The sequence below is a fragment of the Balaenoptera musculus genome, chromosome 13, assembly GCF_009873245.2.
Source record: "Balaenoptera musculus isolate JJ_BM4_2016_0621 chromosome 13, mBalMus1.pri.v3, whole genome shotgun sequence".
NCBI lineage: Eukaryota > Metazoa > Chordata > Mammalia > Artiodactyla > Balaenopteridae > Balaenoptera > Balaenoptera musculus.
In genome coordinates this window covers 69,011,576-69,032,830 of record NC_045797.1, presented here as the reverse complement: position 1 = coordinate 69,032,830, position 21,255 = coordinate 69,011,576, and the positions used below count along the sequence as shown (strand labels likewise).

The window sequence follows — 21,255 nt, the reverse complement described above, 5'->3', positions numbered from 1 at the left end:
GACAGACTGGTCTGAACAACTGGTATCTCACAAAGTGGAGTTAGAGCCAGATTATCTGAAGCCTGGAAAGTGTCCACAATTCCTGGGATTGCATCAACCAGGTCAAGGTGGAGGTGAGTTTTTCCCCCTAAGGAAAAGGATAGATGTTCTAGAGTGAAAATAAGCAGGCCTTGAACTGGAAAAGAAAGATTCTCTTTGGACTCATGCCTGTTGCTGGCATCAAGACTCCAAGACGTGGCACAGTCTGGAGATTCCTGTTGGGGAAAATGGGTAGGCTGAGCTGGCTCTGCCTTATCAGGAATGTGAAGAATAGCCACTTCTAGTGGCAGTTGTGGGCTACTCTTTGTTTTTCATGTCTGTGCCTCTGTGTCTTGTTAAATAGCCTGGACTGAACTGAGCTTTGGGGAATCGAGTGAGGAGATCTATGTCCATTGGGATGGGGCCATGTGGGGAGCCTGAAGGAGGTGGTGACAAAGTTCAAGGGCCGCAGTGGTTTGGAGCAGGGACAGCTGGCAAAAGTGATAGTAATTTCCTGCGAGGATCTGTGGCACACTTAACCATTCCTTAGAGATTTCTCAGAATCCTTTAGTAAGAGAACTCCTTTGCTCTGTTGGCTGCTGAGAACTGAGGACACACAAGTTGAGGCTGACAGATTGGCCCAAGAGAACCAGAGTATTACTTAGAAAAACCCTGCTGGTTCTTGTAGTCACCAGGAGGGCAAAAGTTCTTAACTGAGGCTCACATTCAGAGTAACAAATGACCTCACATTTGTAATCTCTTGGCTCTTTGATTTGCTAAGGAATAAAGAGCAAACAGTAGTAATAGAAAACCTGCCAGCTGGAATCCTGCTACCCTGTCCACCAAAATGGCTTTCTTACCACTGGAAGATTGTGCCAATTCCTCCTCTCAAACGGTTCTTTCCTCAACCTTGATAGTTTCATCATGAGTATGTTTAGCCGAGATCTTGAGAGGATCCTTCTGCAGAGCTCCATAGTTCTCTCTGTGTGTATCTCCATCCTTTCTGGCACTCTTCCCTGAAAATGTTAGCCACCTTGGCCTCCCTGAACTCCAAACTCTGTCTTCCCAATGCTGTGAGATTGTCAGGCTCTGTTTAGGTTTCCTCTGTCTACAAGGTGGCCTGAAAACTCTTTCTAGGCTGTAAGCTGGGGTACTCATAGGATTCACTTCATTTGTTTACCTTCTCTCAGGGATCACTATCCTGTGCTGCCTGTTGTCCAATGTCTGAAAATTGTTGCGTCATATATTTTGTCCAGTTTTCTAGATGATTAAGGCAGGAGGGTAAACGTGGTCCCTGTTATACCATCATGGCCAGAAATGGAAGTTTTCCCAAGCAGTTTTATAAATTGTTATTTATAACTATGTTTTTCAGTGAGATTGTATGGGTGGTTTTTAAAAAAAATTCCTTAATTGTTTCTGGTATATCAAAATGTACTTTGCCCTCACTCTTTAATGATATTTTGGCTGGGGATAAAATTCTAGGTTTATAGGGAAGTCTTTTATCAGTCTTCACTGTTGTTTCATAGGTAATCTGTTTTTTTTCTCTCATCTCTGGTAGCTTTTTACAATTTTCTCTTTATCCTTAATGTTGTGTAAATATTCCTATAATGTGCCTCAGCATGTGTTTATTTTATTAGTACTAAAGGCTTATTTTTAAAATTTGGTGTCTAATGTCTTTCATCAATATTTAAAAATTTTATCTCTTACATTTTCAAACACTGTTTCACCATCATTCTGTTTATTTTCTTCTAGAACTCTCATTACACATGTTGGAGCTCTCCATCTATCCTCCCTCTCTCTTAACTATATATATCCTTGTGTTTCTGTGCTGCATTCTGAGTAATTTATTCTCTCTTCAGTTATACCCAGTTTAGAGCTCTTACTAACATCTTATTTTCACTGTCTTGTTTCTCTTAGTCCCAAACAAAACAGGCAAGGAGTTCCTTTGCTTGTTTTTGGAGAGTGTTTTGTCACTTTCTTCCCAAGCTTTCTCCAGTAATAAACAAGTATCCTTATCAGACTCTCTAGTTTTTTTCACTTGCTCTCTTAAGAATGTTTTTCCTAGAGAGTCTCTTCTCTCCCAGATGTAAAAAAACTTTGTAAAAACAAAGATTTCAATTCAGGGAGTTCCCTGGTGGTCCAGTGGTTAAGAATCTGCCTTGGAATGTAGGGGGCGCAGGTTCGATCCCTGGTTGGAGAACTAAGATCCCACATGCCGTGGGGCAACTAAGCCCACTCTCCACAGCTACAGAGCCCACTCCCCGCAACAAAGATCCCGTGTGCCAACTAAGACTTGATGCAGCCAAGTAAATAAATAAACAAACAAACAAATAAATTTTAAAAAATAAAATAAATTCAAACTGAAAAGCCAGAGGTGAAGGGAAGGGAAGAAAAATAACACCTATGTTGGAAATCTTCGACTCTTAACTGCTAAAAAATGAGGCATATGTCACAAAACTTGGGGTGCAAAATCATGTTTTAGGTCCAACTTCCTATCTTCTGAGACTGGAGAGTCAGAGAAAAGGAGGGTTCAGTCTTCTCTGGATTGTTCTTGCCTCCCTTAACGTTCCTATTCATCCTTTATTTACTTATTTATTTTTATAAATGTATTTATTTATTTATTTTGGCTGCGTTGGGTCTTTGTTGCTGCGCACAGGCTTTCTCTGGTTGCGACGGGCGGGGGTTACTCTTCGTTGAGGTGCGCGGGCTGCTCATTGCAGTGGCTTCTCTTGCTGCGGAGCATGGGCTCTAGGCGCACTGGCTTCAGTAGTTGCAGCACACGGGCTCAGTAGTTGTGGCTCGCAGGCTCTAGAGCGCAGGGTCAGTAGTTGTGGCGCACGGGCTTAGTTGCTCCGCGGCACGTGGGATCTTCCCGGACCAGGGCTTGAACCCATGTCCCCTGCGTTGGCAGGCGGATTCTTAACCACTGTGCCACCAGGGAAGCCCCCTATTCATCCTTTAAAACCCAGGTCAGGCAGACATCACTCTTGTCCTCTGGGAAACTTTATGTACTCGTTTCCTATGGCTGCTGTAACAAGTTACCACAAACTTGGTGGCTTAAAACCCCACAAATTTATTTTCTTACAGTTCTGGAGGCCAGATGTCTGAAACTGGTTTCACTGGTTTAAAGTTAAGGTGTCAGCAGTCCTGGTTCCTTCTAGGGGCTCTAGGGAAGAATCCATTTCCTTTCCTTGTCTAGTTACTGGAGGCTGCTTGCATTCCTCGGCATAAAGACAATCTCTTGCTTCAGTGGTTACATTTCTTTCTCTTCTGTAGTCAAATTTCCCTCTGCCTCCCTCTTTTATGTGCACTTGTGATTACATTTAGGGCCTATCCTAATAATCCAGGATAATATCTCCATCTCAAAATGTTTAATTTAATCTCATCTGTAAAGTACCTTTTGCCATATGAGGTGATATTCACAAATTCCAGGGATTATACATGGGTATCTTTGGGACCATTATTCAGCCTGCGACAGCTTCCCCTGTATCTTTCTTCTATGAAGTCAATCAGGTCCTTCTCTATTAAGCCTACAGAACTTTATACATACTTCTGTTGTACTTGTTAAGCACTGTCACTTTTTTGTTTACACAGATATCTTCCTAAATAAATATGAGCTCTTTAAGGACAGGAACTTTGTCTTATTGATTTGTCTGCCTAGCATGGCACCTAGCACGTACTCTTACAAGCCAATAAATATTTGTTTAGTTAAATTGAATTTTGTTCTCTGATTCCAGCCTGGCTGTGAGCTGTGAAATAATGAAATCTTAGACTACTAATGCTACAAGGGATCTCCAAAGGCCTTTTCTTAAAGTCTGAATCTATGTTTTTTCAGGAAATAATTTTAGATTTAGGAAAGTTCTCTCTATTACTACAACAAAGGTAAATTAAGTAAATGAAGAGAAACAAAAGGTTTACAATAAGGGGTTTTAGCCCAGAAAAAGCTGTGGAATGACCTGATAATTATTTTAAACTCACAACATCCCTGTGAAATAAAATAGGTATTAACTCTATGCCAGTAAAACACAGAGCAAAATAAATAATAAATAAATTTGATTTGAACATAATTGAATACAGCTGTGGAAATCTAATAATCTAAAAATTAATAAATCTAATTCTTAATTTAGATGAGCTGCTTTTTTTCTTAATTTCCCAGTGCCCCTATTTATCTATCATGTTTATTTTAGAAGTTGACTCAATTTCTTATGACATGACGTAGAGGTGTAGGGCAAATCATGTTCCCATTTCATAACTTAAACAATGAAGCTCAGAGGCCTAAGTTATGAGGCAATGTCTGGACAGGAATAAGCATCAGCTATGATGATGGTTACCACCCTTCAGCCTAATGACAAGCCACGCTACCTGCATCAGCATCACCTGGGCAGAATCTTAGGCATACAGATACTCAAGTCCTCCCCGGCCCCCAGATTCAGATTCAGTTGATTCAGGTAGGGTCCTGGGAAGGTGTATGTTTTAAAGCATCTCTCAGATGATTCACAATTATCATGAAATCTAGGTTTCTCTTAGTTTGAGGTCCTATAGAAATGTAAGTGCCAAGCTTGAGGCAAAGGAACATTTTTGTTCCTTTGATTATGTCTTCATTCTGAAAAGGGGCTCTTTTGGAAGAAAGAATCCACATCACATCCCTAGAAGAATGATCAGATTGGAGGTGTGACTAGTGAGTCGCACACTGAGGAAGAAAAGCTTTGAGCAAAAACCCAACTGAATTTCTAATTGCCCTGATTTATGGAAACCAAGATCTGAAAGATTCTGGACAGTTTTACTGAGGTATGATTTTCACATCATAAGATTCACTCACTGTTAATTCAATGATTTTTAGTAAATGTATAGAGTTGTGCAACCAGCATGTCACAATCCAAGCTACAGTCCACTTGGGAGATGAGGTCAGCAGGTCACTTGGGAAGCTTAGAAATTAGTCATATATATATGGGTATTCTAAAAGCATTGCCTTTCTTTATTCTACAATTATTTAATAAATTGTTTCTTTGTTAAATATTGTTTCTTTTTTGAATAAAAAATATGTACATGTGGCACAAAGTACAAAAGGCATAAATGGGCATACAAATAGTTTCCCTCCCACTCTGTCACCCAGCCACCTGGCTTCTATTCCCAATAAATTAGTTCTCAAGGTGGATTACTAACCTGAAATGAAAATCTTTAGGCAAATTAAGTTTGAAGTGAGAGTGGAGCATCCAATATTATCTTGGAGCTTGGGCAAGAAGTGCTAGAGATAAATATAACCATCATCCTGGTGATGTATTGGAAGCTCATCAATGGACATATTTTCTAAAGGATGGTGTAGAGAGAACAAAGAATATAACTTTGGACACATTGACAGGCACATTAATAGTTAGGAGGGGGAAATTTCCTGGCTGTCCAGTGGTTAGGACTCGGCGCTCTCACTGCCGGGGCCTCGGGTTTGATTACTGGTCAGGGAACTAAGATCTCACAAGCAGTGTGGTGCGGCCAAAAAAAAAAAGGAGGGAAGAACAGAACGTAAAGGAGAAAAAATTAGAAATTGAGAGAGAAATGAAATAAATTTGTATTATGAAAAGTAAGAGAGGAGCTTTAAGAACGTGCTGTTCAGTGGTCCCAAATGCTAAAGAGGTCATGGAGAATGGGAAACGAGAAAGGGCTTTTGGAATAGAGGTTTATAATAAACTGAGTGTAAAGTTTCAATAGAGATAGAGATAGGATGGGATTCACAGTGTAGGAGACTGGGGAGACAATGGGATTTTCCTAATATACAAAGAGCTCTTACAAGCCAATAAGAAAAAGATGATCAACCCAGTTAAAAATATGCAAAGAACATGTACAGGCAAGAAACTGAAGAGGAAATGCAATTGGGCAGTAAACATATGAAAACAATGGTATTGGAGCAACTGGACATCCACATACAAAAAAAAAAAAGAATCTAGACACAGGCTGTATACACTTCACAAAAATTAACTCACAGTGGATCATAGACCTAAATATGAAATGCAGAACTATAAAACTAGAAGATAACATAGGAGAAAATCTAGATGACCTTGGGTATGGTGATGCCTCTTTAGATGAAACACCAAAGACATGATCCATAAAAGAAATAATTGATAAGCTGAACTTCAGTAAAATTTAAAACTTCTGCTCTGTGAAAGACAATGTCAAGAGAATAAGAAGACAGCACAAACTGGGAGAAAATACTTGGTAAACACACATATGATAAAGGACTGTTACCCAAAATACATTAAAAAACCCTTGAAACTCAACAATAAGAAAACAACCCAACTAAAAAATGGGCCAAAGACCTTAACAGACACCTTAGCAAAGAAGATATACAGATGGCAAATAAGCATATGAAAAGATACTCCACATCATATGTCCCAGGGTAATGAAAATTAAAACAATGGGATACCACTATACACCTAGTAGAATGGCCAAAAACAGAAAAAAAGACAAATGCTGGTGAGAATGTGGAGCAATAGGAACACTCATCCATTGCTGGTGGAAGTGCAAAATGGTACAACCACTTTGGAAGACTGTGTGGTGGTTTCTTATAAAACTAAACATACTCATAATGTATGGTCCAGAAATTGCACTCCTTAGTATTTACCCAAGGTAGATGAAAACTTATGTCCACACAAAAACCTGCACGTGGATGTATATAGGAGCTTTATTCATAATTGCCAGAACTTGGAAGCAACCAAGATGTCTTTCAATAGGTAAATGGATAAACTGTGGTACATCCAGACAATGGAATATTATTCAGCACTAAAAAGAAGTGCTCTATCAAGCCATAAAAAGACATGGGGGAAACTTAAAGGCATATTACTAAGTGAAAGAAGCAAATCTGAAAAGGCTACATACTGTATGATTCTGACATTCTGGAAAAGGCAAAACTATGGAGACAATAACAAGATTGGGGTTGCCAGGAATGGGTAGGCAGAGCACAGAGGGTTTTAGGGCAGTAAAAACACTCTGTATGATATTATAATGATGGATATATGCCATTATACATTTGTCCAAACCCATAGAATGTACAACACCAAGAACCTTAAGGTAAACTATGGACTTGTGTGATTATGATGGGTCAATGTAAGTTCACCCTTGGTAAAACCTATACCATTCCGGTGATTTGGTAATGGGGGAGGCTGTGCAAATGTGGGGGCAGGGGTATGTGGGAAATCTCTGTACTTTCCTCTCAATTTTGTTGTAAATGTAAAACTGTTCTAAAAAATTCTTTTAAAAAAAGGATGTTTAAAAAAAAAAAGGATGTTTAACTTCACTAATTAAATATATGTAAATTAAAACAGTAGGATATCTTTTTTTTTTTTTTTCCTTAATATATCACCGAAGGTGAAAAGATTGGTAATATCCAATGTTGGTAAGGATGTTGGGAAGCAGGAACCCTAACATACTCTTGGTGGTATGGTTATTTGGTATCTTTTTGAAGAGAAACTTGGCAATATCTACTCAAAATGTTCTTAGTCTTTGACTTAGCAATTCCACTTTTAAGAGTGAGTAAAATCATTTTCACAAGTAGGCAAAGGTGTATGTAGCAGAATGTTCATTACAGCTTTATCTGTAATAAATAATGTTGGAAATAACCTCAAAGTTCCCTGGTAGTTATTAAACATTGGCACATTTGGATAATGGAATACTCTACAGTAGTTAAAAAATTATAGTGCTGTATGTGCTGCTGTGGAAAAAAGTGAAAAGAGTAAATTGAAAAAGATTATGTGGTATACGCTTGCCTTTATTTTAAATTATATACACATATATTAATATATACATAGAAAAAATAAATATGGAGAAATATATATATCAAAGTCTTAATTATTTTGGTGAACTAAGGTAAGAGATTTTCACTTTCTATAGCAATTGTTAATTCACAATATTCATAGGATTGTTGTGAGGATTAAATGAATTAATATGTCATAAGGCAATTAAAACAGTGGAATATAGCACATACAAGCTACTATACAAAGTTACATTATACTATGTTATTTTTGAAATGGTTTGATTTGTTACAATAAGTATGTATTATTTTTAAAGCAGAAAAAAAAAATGATGTGGTGAAAGTGTAGGCAGTATTTGAGCATTTTATTATTTTATTTTTTGGCTGCACCGCTGCAGCATGTGGGATCTTAGTTCCCCCAGCAGGATTCGAATACACGCCCCCTGCATTGGAAGGGCAGAGTCTTAACCACTAGACTGCCAGGGAAGCCCCCTTGAGCATTTTCAACATGAATGTAAAGGGACTTCCCTGGAGATCCAGTGGTTAAGACTCCATGCTTCCAGGGAAGGGGGCATGGGGTGAGGGGGAACGCGGTGCAGCCAAAAAAACAAAGAAAAAACTAACAAAAAAACCCAACCAACCAAACAAACAAAAAAACCCCCCAAAAAACATGAATGTAAAGGTACTTCCCTGGAGATCCAGTGGTTAAGACTCCATGCTTCCAGGGAAGGGGGCATGGGGTGGGGGGGAACGCGGTGCAGCCAAAAAAACAAAGAAAAAACTAACAAAAAAACCCAACCAACCAACCAACCAAAAATCCCCCCAAAAAACATGAATAAAAGGTTAAAAACAAAACGAGAACTTGAAGATGCCAATGGGTCCTCTGTGCAGATTTGAAAGGAGCTAGTTGAAAGGTAAAGGTTGATAATACTAAGAACCAGACAGAAGAGAATGGGAAACTGTAATAGTCGTATCAACTGATACTTAATGAATGTTTACCATTCGCCAGGTGTTCAGTTGCTTTGGAGTCTACCTGGTGAAGAGATTAATCTGGACAGGAGGAGGAGCATCCTTTCCTTGAGATTAGAACAAAGATTCTTAACCTCAACTCCTTGAAATTATATGCTAAGTTTGGTGGGCAAATGCCTTTAAAAAATATCCAAAACAAGGTCCAGATTTCTAAAAGAGTGTTTGAGCCCTCTCTTTCAAAGGTGAAAGAATCAAGGAACGATAAAAGTTTGATTTAAAAAATTTTAAGGTGAAGAGATGGAAAATGAGGGAACTTTTACCAGATAGCCTTCTATCAGTTAAATAGGATTAGAGATTCCCTTTAAGGACAGTGAGATTTGGTGATTATGACATTTCCAAGTACTGATGATTGATTCATCCTCCTCCCTCCACAATACGTGTCTAGGAGCAGAGTTAACTTATTTTGGGCTCCGGGTTTGGTTTTCGAAGATCAATGGGCTCACCCACAATCTATCATTTTTTCTTTTCACCTCCTCGCAGTTAACCTAAATTCTTTCCAAACATCTTTTCACGGAAGTCTTCTTTGATAAATCTTAACTGTTTCGGATTCTAGATATAGTTCTTACCAATTTTCGGTGAATAGCTTAATGCCTCTGATTCAGTATTTTTCCATTTGGCAACTATTACTGAATGAAAATTGCAATTTCTGACGAGGATCAAAAGATATCTGTGAAAACCTCTTGCAAAGTTTTGGCTAACATCAGTACTATCCAATTACGAAGCGTTAACTATTCATTTTCAGTGTTAATGTGTCCAGTAATTTTTAAAAAGTTTTCTGAAGAATTGGTGTTCTGCGCAGTCTCACCCCCAAATACTGAAAGTGGGTGGGCGCTCCTCTCAGATTGAGGCTACGTCTTTCACTCCTTTTGTCTTTGAGTCGGACTAGAACTGTCATGGCGCCTTCAAGAAGAGGGGGAAGGACTTCCCTTCGCCCAGCAGAATCATCGGGGGCACCACGACCGGACAGAGGGGTGGACGGAGAGACAGGCCCCAGTTGAGACCGAAAACACCGAACCCTCCAAGAGGTCTCAGCCGGACAGGCTCTAGGGGAGGAAACCGGGTTGAAGACTACCCCTGCGAGCGACCGTCTGCCCGGGGCACCGCCCACCCTGGCCGCCCTGTCCAATGGAAACCCAACGGCGCTGCGGCACCGCCCATCTGTTGGTCCGGACGCCGCGAGGGCGGGGCCCGCAGTTCGGTTGCGCCGCGGAGCGCAGCTGTGAGCGAGTCTTTCTGATCCGGGGCCCCGGAACCCGAGCTGGAGCTGAAGCGCAGGCTGCGGGGAGCGGAGTCGGGTGGTGAGCGCCGAGGGGACTGAGAGGGAGGGAAGGTTTCAGCTAAAGGACGAGAGGATCGGCCTCCGCGGCCAGGACGGTGGGACCCCGGCAGGCGGGTGTCTGGAGGCGGCCCTGCTCACTCGGCAGCCAAGGCCCGGCCCGCCGGAGCCGAGAGTACACCTCGGCCCCACAGTCCCTGCCCGGCCCTCCCCGACCGTCCCCGAGCGGCGGCGGCAGCGCCCAGAATTCTGCGGGCGCGGGGCGCGAGGCCCCGGCGTTCGTGTCGAACTCGGGCTGACGAGAGGCGGGGCCGGCGGCGGGGGCGGGGGCGGCGGTCGCGGGCCCGGCGGCCTGCGGAAGCGCAGCGTCGGGGCCGCGCCTGCTCGCGGGGTCGGCGTGCCGACTGCGCGGGGGCGTGGCCTGCGCCCCTGACGGCGCCGCGGGGTTGGCCTTTGGTGAGGTGGCTGCAGCTCGCTGCAGGGCCGGCCCCCGGGCCCGACGGTCCCTCGCCAACAGCGGGCTAGGCGACCTGTTGCAGTGTGAAATTCCTCCCCGAGCTTGCTTGTTCTGCAGGTCTCAGGCCTTCTTTGGTCCGCTCAGGGTGAGGGCGGGCGAGAGGCCTGTGAGCTGTTGCTGAGGAGTTGAAATGCTGAGAAGCTGCAGTCCAAAAAATGAAAAACTTTGCAGGAAAAAACTTTGCAACGATTTACCTACACTGCTCGGAAGTGAACGCTAGGCATCTCGGGGTGGCGAGGAGATTCCCTTGAGGGGCGTCAGTGGCCTTTTCCATATGTGATCTCATTTAAACCTCTGAACGACCGACCCTGAGACAAAAACTCCAGTGTTGCCATCAGCAGGGGGAGTGCTGGGGGATCTTGGGCATTGCCTTCATTTTGCCTGCGGGGGAGAGATTGGGGAGGGAGAAGACAAGCACATTCGAAGAGCATCTATGACTGGTGAAGGTTTGGCATCTCTTGCGGTGCCCTGCTGTGGATTAATTGTGCCCTGGGTCCAGAAGTTTCTTTAGAGCCCATTGGCTACAGGCTTCCTGTATTAGAATTCCACTGGTATTTCTTATAATGTAGCTGGAAACTTTACTTAGCTGTTCAGATTCAGGATGCATTCTATAAATAAAGTAACCCATATGAACTTTCTTACCATTTTTTTAAGCTACTTTTCAGGTAGATTACTAAGACTGGTTGATTGAAATCTATGCTAGGCAAGGACTGAGAAAAAAACATAGGCGAAATAACATCTTGCCAGATTTTCTCTGTAGTGCTTTGTTTGCCCTCTGGTATTTACTGGAATGTCATCTAATAATATCTCCTGGCTTGGGTTAAACACAGTGTAGGTTGGGGGCAGAGATGGGCAGAAGGGGGCATCTGAGAGTTCTAAAAAGAAATGAGGGCTTTTCAGAAGGTTGGTGTTGATCAGAAGCTTCTGTATTTTGAACTGACTTACAGGAGCAAATGTACTTTACAGGATATCATTTTCATCCTGGCGAGCACTCCCTTGAGCCCAGCACACATCAGGTTCCAACTCCTTCACGGCCTTCGTTCTTTTTTTTTTTTTTTTTTTTTTTAAATACTTAGATATACTTCTTTTTTTTTTTTAATAATTCTTTATTTTATTTATTTATTTTTGGCTGTGTTGGGTCTTCGTTTCTGTGCGAGGGCTTTCTCCAGTTGTGGCAAGCGGGGGCCACTCTGAATCGCGGTGCGCGGGCCTCTCACTATCGCGGCCTCTCTTGTTGCGGAGCACAGGCTCCAGACGCGCAGGCTCAGTAGTTGTGGCTCACGGGCCTAGTTGCTCCGCGGCATGTGGGATCTTCCAAAACCAGGGCTCGAACCCGTGTCCCTTGCATTGGCAGGCAGATTCTCAACCACTGCACCACCAGGGAAGCACGGCCTTCGTTCTTAGAAATATGGGATAACATTCAGGGATTGTCCTGTGATTTTGAAGTTAGTGACATTTAGCTTTTGAGGATTCTTTTTCTTTAAGTAGCCATGTCAATGTATAATACTATACACTAGTTAGTATAAAATGTTATACTGTATAGTGCTTTATCCTATAATGGCTGTGTCTTGAGTTATTTGTACTTGAAAGGAATACCTGTGTCAGAGGATGGAGGCTTTGAGCCATGTGAATGAAATGAAAACTGGAAGCTTAAAGTCTTAGCTCTGCCTTAAATTTGCGGCTTTATGAGTGTGGGCATCTTATTTATTTTGTTCACTGTTGTATCTCAAGCACCTAGCTCAGTGCTTGGCCTGCAGTAAGTGCTTAATAAACATTTGTTGAATGAGTGAATGAAAAAAAAATGTTGCTAACCAATACCCACCCATTTGCCACACTCACATCACAGGGAGGGTGAGGTCATCAGGGATGAAGTCACTAGCCACTGCCAGTCACCTGGCCCAAGGGTAGCCTCATCATGGACTGGCAGGCTTGTTCTGTGCATAGGAGAGATGGACAGTGAATGCCAAGGTTAGTTCAAGTGGAATAAATCAGCTGAGGGTTTCAGCTGAATAAATTGGTTGAGAGTGCTACAGCTCTAGATCTAGAGCTGGTTCAGTGGAACATTTGGGGGTCTCGAGTCATCTGTTCCAAATAGGGCCCGTGTACCTTGGTTCTTGAGCACAGTGCAAGAGGTAGGTGAGGATTCACAGAGAAGGCTATCGGGTAAGTGCTGAGAAGGAATGAGGCCCCTGATTTTGCTGTTCATTTGGACCTTACTAAACACGGGTTGTACTACCGTAAATCTTGTGCTTGCCACTCCTGGGTGAGTCATTTTTTTTTAAGTGATAAAATATGTTTATTAACAGAATTAAGCATAGCAGCATATTCTTTAAGCTTAAAGTATACTTCAGTTGCTCACTGACCTGGGTGAGTCATCTTCAACCAAGAAAGCTCCCCTTCTCTAGACTAGGAGAGTAGTTAATGTTTAGGGTTCATACAGGACTAATTCTGATTTTGGATTTAAAGGAAACAAGGGAGGTATATGTTTTGTTTCCTTGTTAACCCCAGATTAGGTTATTAGGATGGAATCTTTATAGAATCTATCCTAACCCTCTCTGCCTTCTCCCATCACCCTTGCTCCAACCAATGCAGGCCTGAGTGTTTGTTCCAGCATGTCGGAGGGGGAGTCCCAGACAGTACTCAGCAGTGGCTCAGACCCAAAGGTAGAATCCTCATCCTCAGCTCCTGGCCTGACGTCAGTGTCACCTCCTGTGACCTCCACGACCTCAGCAGCTTCCCCTGAGGAAGAAGAAGAAAGTGAAGATGAGTCTGAGATCTTGGAAGAGTCACCCTGTGGGCGCTGGCAGAAGAGGCGAGAAGAGGTGAGGTAGTGGTCATGTTACTCTTGAGAGTGAATTCTAAGAGGTAAAAAGTGGAGGGGCAGAGTCTCAATGGGGCAGACCAAGCTTTAACAGGTCAGAGCCTGGGAGAAGATGATCGTATGGAGTATTAAAATAGAGAGTTCGTGTGGTAACTTTAATTCCCTTTCATTTGAATTTCTTCTCAGGTGAATCAGCGGAATGTACCAGGTATTGACAGTGCATACCTGGCCATGGATACAGAGGAGGGTGTAGAGGTTGTGTGGAATGAGGTACAGTTCTCTGAGCGAAAGAACTACAAGCTGCAGGAGGTAAGTAATGGTGAAAGAACGCAGCCTGTGGGATGTTAGAATGCTGGTGTTAAAGAGGAATTGGGGTTGGGAAGCTACTATGAGAAGAGTACGTTGGGGTTAGATCATTTCTAGGGGGGATAGGGAATGGCTTTTCAGGATGATAATGCTTTCTGAACCCTGTTATCCCAATGTCTCCCCTGCTTCCAGGAAAAGGTCCGTGCTGTGTTTGATAATCTGATTCAGTTGGAACATCTCAACATTGTCAAGTTTCACAAGTATTGGGCTGACATTAAAGAGAACAAGGCCAGGGTAAGAACTTTTTCCTGAGCTTACTGCAAAGAGACTAGTTACACTTATTGTTCATTTTATATTCAGAAAAAGATAGTTTTGAAACAGAGCTGGAATCAGCTGCTGTTGAGATGAGAGTAGGGCTATGACCACCACCTGTGCCTTTTGTCTGGTTATAGTCGGGATAGAAATGAGTGAATTTTTGTTTCTTCCTTCCCATAGCTCATATTGCTCAGTAGTTTTCATTGCCCTATTAAATCTAAGGAATGATGCTAAGAACAAAAGAGAGAAACTTTATCAAGAAAAACACCAGGCTTCCAAATTTTATGTATATGTTGTATATGTGTTACCTAGATAAGGGATCATTTCTACTATAAGGCTTTATTTGTGTGCTTTGCCTCTCCAGGTCATTTTTATCACAGAATACATGTCATCTGGGAGTCTTAAGCAATTTCTGAAGAAGACCAAAAAGAACCACAAGACTATGAATGAAAAGGTATGGAGGGAGAGCAGACAAAGCTGTAGGCTGGTTTGGAGGTTTAAAAAAGATTATGTTAATTATGAAGCTGATCAGGATGGGATGGAGGGAACTGGTTGGAGGGTTAAGAGAGGGGATTACTGCTGACCCTCGGATCAAACTCTGTTCCAGGCTTGGAAGCGTTGGTGCACACAAATCCTCTCTGCCCTAAGGTAAGTAGGATCTGGTTAGTGTCTTTCCCATATTTATTCCTGATTTAGTTCCTCCAAACAGATTTCAGGGCACTACTCTGTCGTTCTTTTCTGCCCCTCCCCACTTTCTTTGAGTCATATACTTCAAGATTAGGCCCCTGTCGGTCTTTTAAAGGGTTCATCCTAATGCCTTGACCATGATGCTGTCTCCTACCTCTTTCTCCTAGCGCTTATCCAGCTATTTAACTCATCAGGCATAATGGAGATTCAGAGTGTGGGTATTATCTTTGTGGTGAGCAGCAGGAGACCAGGCCCTTGCTCCTCTTAGCCCTTGGGATCCCCCTGCCCTAATTTCCCAGTGGCCCCTCTAACAGCCCAGTGCCCCCACAGCTACCTGCACTCCTGTGACCCCCCCATCATCCATGGGAACCTGACCTGTGACACCATCTTCATCCAGCACAACGGACTCATCAAGATTGGCTCTGGTGAGGGGAGGGAGAGGTTCTGGGCAGGGGAGCCTCGGGAATTTGGGAACCATGGGGGTAAGATGAAAGGAATGGGGGAAGACAGAGCAAAGTTCTGAGGTGTGGGCTGGTGATAAGAGAAAGGACCTTACTAGGGGTAATTTATAGAGAGAGGCCAGTCAATTAGCGGAGAAGGCGTAGGGTCTAATCTTGTACCTTTTTGGAGGGAAACTGGGGTTAATACAGAGATCTTGATAGGAGGTTGGGAAAGGGCAAGGGTTAGGTGTAAGGTATGATTTGAGCCCCTGGGGCCAGACGCTACCAAACCAAAGGACGTTCCAGGCTGTGCCTGCTGTGAGTGCTTTCATTTGCTGTGTATATGTGTGCAGTGTTTACCATTTCTGTGTGCCGTGTCTGTGTGTTGTTTGTGTGTCCATTTGTCTGGGGCTTGGCTGCTCCATCGCTCACAACTTTTCTCTGTTTTCCTCCCTCCCGCTTACGGGCTGCTCTGTTCCCAACAGTCTTTCATAGGATTTTTGCTAATGGTGAGAGCTCCCTCTGCCCTACTTGGGGCGCTGTTTGTGCTTCCTCTGCTCCCCTTTGCGGCTGCCCAGTGCATGCAGTCGTGGGAGCAAACACCATTCCCCTGCCTAATTATGCCTGCTTGGCTTCTGCGCTACCAGCCCTCCGCCTGCTTGCCTTTCCATAACCTGCTTGTTTCCTATGGATTCTGCCTGGCTGGCCACTTACGTCCTGGATTCTTACTCGCCCTCATCATCAGGCTGGTTCCCTAAGTCATACTGTGCTCCCAGACTCTCTGTGACTTGTAGTCATTGTTTATGATCCGAATGAGTCCAAATTGGGCCTGGCCCTGGTTCCTCGTTCAGCTCTGTGGCAGGCAATGTTGAGGAATAAGAGAGTAGAGCAGGGGTCTAAAAATTTTGGTGGATTACAAGTGAAACTGATTTAAGGGTATTGGTTCAGTTTTGAGCTGTTTTTGAGTTTCAGTCAGTAAAGGTGGGTAAGAAGGAGGCTGTCTACTTGGTTGTATGTTAATCCTTCTTATCCATCTTCATCCAAGTTTCTGAGGTCTCTTAATTGTTCCAGATTAGGAAGGGCTGCCTGTGTTTTTACACTGTTTGCAGGGTGGATGAAAGAACTAGACCAAACGTTTTCATGTGATCTGGGGTTAGATGTACCTGGGCTTTGGGGAAGGTAAGCAGGTCACAAGTGAGTTTCTCCTTAGACTGTGTTGTTCCTTGCCAGCCCAAAGCCCCCGTGTACCTGTTAGTTTAGTGTGGAGCCTTTGCTGCTACTGAGTTGGGGACCTTAGATGAGAAGCGGTAGACCTGAGAAAGGGGAGATAGGTGGTGTTCATGTTTAGTCTGGAGTTCATGATGGGAAAGGGATAGGTTTGCGCCTGTTGAGGGTTAGAGACTTCAGGAGAGAATTTGTCTTTTGGGGGCCTTTCTCTGGAGTGAGGTGTGCTTTGTTGATGGTGGTCAGATTGTGGGTATCTCCCCTACTCCCAGTGGCTCCTGACACTATCAACAATCATGTGAAGACTTGTCGGGAAGAGCAGAAGAATCTCCACTTCTTTGCACCAGAATATGGAGGTGAGGCATCCCAGTTTCTCTGCCCTGTGCCCATCCCCCAGGTTTTCCACTTTACAACCTGAGGGTCGGAGGTAACATAACTGAAACTTTTGTCCTTCTCTACTGGCATGCAAAAAGTTTTAAGACACCTCTGCCATGTCCTGCCCGGATCCTCTGATTCACCAAAGCTTCTCTGTTTTCCCTAGAAGTCACTAATGTGACAACGGCAGTAGACATCTACTCCTTTGGCATGTGTGCACTGGAGGTGAGGAGACCAGAAGGGTGGGTAGTGGAAAGGGGTCAAATTAGAAGATAGAAGAGAAATGGAGGGTTGACAAGTAAGGTACTGGTCTTGAGGGAGTGACTGTGGGAGCACTGAGGTTCTTAGGTCTCTATTTTTCCTTTTTATTACCCCTCACTGCAGATGGCAGTGCTAGAGATTCAGGGCAATGGAGAGTCCTCATATGTGCCACAGGAAGCCATCAGCAGTGCCATTCAGCTTCTAGAAGACCCATTACAGAGGGTAAGAATCTTCAGGATCACTCCTCCTTAACAGACTTTGAAATGTCTTCAGATTTTTCTTCCTTTTACCTGCTGGGAATATGCTCTCTTCTAAGAGTAAGAAAACATAAAGCAGAAAGGGCACTCAAAGTAGTGAACATTTCCCTAGGTGTTTTTGGTACACACACACACACACACATACACACACACACACATTCTCTCTCTCTCTCTTTCTCTCTCTCTCTCTCACAGGTTAGGGGTTTAAGATGGGTAATATTGGGACTAAAATTTGTGTGTTAACTTAGGTTTGTCTACGTGAAAACAAACTAATTTGTTGGTTACCTCAGGTAATTGGTATACACTTTCAGACAACCATCTTGTTATGTATTTTTCTTTCATATAGGTATGACCATTATTGGCACACACCCTTTTATTTATTTATTTATTTATTTATTTGGCTGTGCCAGGTCTTAGTTTCGCCACATGGGAATCTTCGTTGCCGCATGCGGGATCTTTAGTTCTGGCACACGAACTCTTAGTTGTGGCCTGTGGGATCTAGTTCCCTGACCAGGGATCAAACCCGGGCTCCCTGCATTGGGAGCGCGGAGCCTTAGCCACTGGACCACCAGGGAAGTCCCAACCATCTTGATATTTTTGAACAAATCAATCAGTTTGAATTACTCAAACCAGTCATTTGGGGTTTTATATTTGTATAGTTTTAGTTAGGGAAAGTGCCCTGAAATAAATGAGCTAAGATTTAAAGGATATGGGGGGGACTTCCCTGGTGGCACAGTGGTTAAGATTCCATGCTCCCAATGCAGGGGGCCCGGGTTCGATCCCTGGTCAGGGAACTAGATCCCACATGCATGCTGCAACTAAGAGTTCGCATGCCGCAACTAAGACCCGGCACAACCAAATAAAATTAAAACACGAATCAAAAAATGGAAGAAAAAATTAAAAAATAAAAAGGTTATAGGGGTTATGAATCAGGAAGTAGACTATAGTAAGTAGGGTCTGGACAGGAAGGTCCAAACAAGGTTAGTTTGTAACTCATTAGATGCTTATAAAAGGGAGGAGGATAATATGTATAAAGTGGATAACTAATAAGAACCTGCTGTATAAAAAAATAAATAAAATAAAATTCAAAAATTCAAAAAAAAGTGGGGGGAGGAGAGAAAAGAAGGAAGATTAGTGGGAAGTCTTGAGGCTAGTGTGGAATAAGTTTCTAGTTCAGTGTCAGGGTGGGCTGTTCAAGTAAGAGATTAGGTATATGGCCTTCTTGGCCTTCCAGATTGAAAGGAGGAGAGCAGGTTAACTGTCATGGGACCTGTGGGGTTAGAGGGAGCATGGGGAAATCCAGTGAATTTAATAAATGATGTAGCGGACAAAAGAAATTGTAGTGGTAGGCTTGGGAAATAAAAAGATGGTAACTATTATTGACCACAGTGGGTGAGTTTGGAAAGAGAGAGGTAAATTTGGTGAGGGTTGGAGAAGGTAGGCAGTGAGTGGGCTAATAAAGCAGAGAGATAGAAAATAAGGAAAAAGAAATCATAAGTTTGAACAGTAAAGAAAAAAAGCTTGCGGTTGGGGAGCAGAAAAATAAAACCAGAAGGACAGTGAATGATACCTTTCATATAATACCTTACAGTTTTCAAAGTCCTTTCAAATACATTAGCAATTTGTTCCCTCAGCCAGTGCTGAGCACCTGGTATGCACACAGCCTTGTGCTAGATATAATGTGAGAGAGAGAGACGAACACAGTGGAGTGCTTGCCAGATGCCTGCTCCACTCCCTTGTCCCCTTTTCTAGGAGTTCATTCAAAAGTGCCTGCAGTCTGAACCCGCTCGCAGACCAACAGCCAGAGAACTTCTGTTCCACCCAGCACTGTTTGAAGTGCCCTCGCTCAAACTCCTTGCTGCCCACTGCATTGTGGGACACCAGCGTGAGTCCTCTTAACCCTCCTGGGAGTTTTTTTTCCAGTCTGGAGCCTTGTAACTCTCACTGGAATGATTCCTTTCCTCTTCTACTTCCAAAGGGATTCTTTCCGTTCCTCCCCCACCCTCCCCCAGGACCCCTTGTGCCTTCTGTGATATTAAGCTGAACTATCCTTCCATAACTTCCCATTCCATCATGCCCTCCAGACATGATCCCAGAGAATGCTCTGGAGGAGATCACCAAAAACATGGATACCAGTGCTGTACTGGCTGAAATCCCTGCAGGACCAGGAAGAGAACCAGTTCAGACTTTGTGAGTAACTAACTGAGAGGTTCTGAAAGGGACAGATTGGTCACTCCCACCCTGAGGTTTCTGTCAACTGTCCATTCTCTGGGAGTGGTGGAATCTGCTATTTTGTTTGTTTCCTTCCTTCCATCTTCCTTCTCTTTTCTTCTCCAGGTACTCTCAGTCACCAGCTCTGGAACTGGATAAATTCCTTGAAGATGTCAGGTGAGAGAAGAATGAGAAAAAAAGCTTCCTTGAGGAGGCAGGGGTGGGTGTCCTAAGGCATCCACGGAGCCCATCCGACCTGTCTGATCTCCACTTAGGAACGGGATCTACCCCCTGACGGCCTTTGGGCTGCCTCGGCCCCAGCAGCCACAGCAGGAGGAGGTGACATCACCTGTGGTGCCGCCGTCTGTCAAGACTCCAACACCTGAACCGGCTGAGGTGGAGACCCGCAAGGTGGGGCTGTGTGGGTGTGGCTGTCTCTGTGGTCGTGGTGGAAGGGAGAGAGGACATCTCAGATAAGGCTTTGTCCTTTAGAGAGAAGAATGTGTTTCTGCTCCCTGGCGTTCATGTCCCGTGGGCTGGAAAGGCTTCCAGCTCTTGGGGGTTTTTTGCTCACTGGTCCCTACTCTAGTGACCCTCTCTGTCCCCTCTCCCTAGGTGGTTCTGATGCAGTGCAACATCGAGTCGGTGGAGGAGGGCGTCAAACACCATGTAAGGCTCAGGGCCAGGGCTGCATAGGGCTGGGTGGCCAGAGGGTGGGCAAGGGGAGCCTCATTTTCTGACTGTCCTACTCTCCAGCTGACGCTTCTGCTGAAGCTGGAGGACAAACTGAACCGGCACCTGAGCTGTGACCTGATGCCAAGTGAGTCTCTCCTTTCCCTCAGAGGATGGAGAGTCTATGAGCCTTATCTGTGAGGGACACATTCAGGGGTGGGGAAGGTGACAGGGCAGTAACACATCGACTCACGTAGAATGAATATCTTCGCCCCTAAAATTGGAGGGTGGATCTGACAGTTTTGCTTGTGTCATTCTTTCCCAGCCAGGGTCGCCTGACTGGGGCTGTTCCAAGGGCTCTGTGCCCCTCACTGCTGCACTGTACTCACCCTCTCCCGTTTCTCTGTCAGATGAGAACATCCCCGAGTTGGCGGCCGAGCTGGTGCAGCTGGGCTTCATTAGCGAGGTGAGGTTTCTGCCTCCAGCCGCCCGCCCCCGCTGCCTCCGCTCTCCTCCACCCGGTCTCACTGAGCTCCTCCCCTCTAGGCGGACCAGAGCCGACTGACTTCTCTGCTGGAGGAGACCCTGAACAAGTTCAATTTTGCCAGGAACAGCACCCTCAACTCAGCCGCTGTCACCGTCTCCTCTTAGAGCTCACTCGGGCCCAGCCCCTAATCTGAGCTGTGGCTGTCGCAACATGTGCTACAGCCTTCCTGCCCCTTCCCCCCAGACAGTATTACCCTGTGAAGCCCCGCTCTCCTTTATTATTCAGGAGGGCTTTGGGGCTCCCTGGTTCTGAGCATCACCCTACCCACCCCTCCCCTTCTCTTCCATCCCTCTGCACTTTGTTTACTTGTTTTGCACAGACGTGGGCCTGGGCCTTCTCAGCAGCCGCCTTCTAGTTGGGGGCTAGTAGCTGATCTGCTGGCTCCCGCCCAGCCTGTGTGGAAAGGAAGCCCACGGGCGCTGGGAGCTGAATTCTACAATCCCGCTGGGGCGGACGGGGCGGGAGAGAAGGGTGGTGCTGCAGGGGTGGCCCCGGGGGGCCATTCGATTCGCCTCAGTTGCTGCTGTAATAAAAGTCTACTTTTTGCTACGCGCGTCGTGT

At 44.4% G+C, this 21,255-nt stretch overlaps 1 protein-coding gene across 2 annotated transcripts; it reads left to right on the top strand.

Moving 5' to 3' along the window:
- The first annotated feature begins 9,942 nt into the window (after positions 1 to 9,942).
- On the top strand, positions 9,943 to 21,243 carry NRBP1 (nuclear receptor binding protein 1). 2 transcript variants are annotated; one of them, XM_036873196.1, is made up of 18 exons: positions 9,943 to 10,083; positions 13,171 to 13,400; positions 13,586 to 13,708; positions 13,898 to 13,999; positions 14,385 to 14,474; positions 14,628 to 14,668; positions 15,038 to 15,132; positions 16,644 to 16,727; positions 16,913 to 16,971; positions 17,131 to 17,229; positions 19,017 to 19,149; positions 19,349 to 19,454; positions 19,602 to 19,652; positions 19,751 to 19,886; positions 20,091 to 20,144; positions 20,232 to 20,295; positions 20,558 to 20,613; positions 20,694 to 21,243. In XM_036873196.1, exons 2-18 carry the CDS (start codon positions 13,191 to 13,193, stop codon positions 20,796 to 20,798), a joined length of 1,608 nt encoding a protein of 535 aa, XP_036729091.1. In that variant the 5' UTR covers positions 9,943 to 10,083; positions 13,171 to 13,190; the 3' UTR covers positions 20,799 to 21,243. The 2 variants fall into 2 exon arrangements, with proteins under 2 accessions (XP_036729091.1, XP_036729092.1); XM_036873197.1 differs by lacking the exon at positions 20,232 to 20,295 and having other exon boundaries at positions 9,950 to 10,083.
- Positions 21,244 to 21,255: the final 12 nt, after the last annotated feature.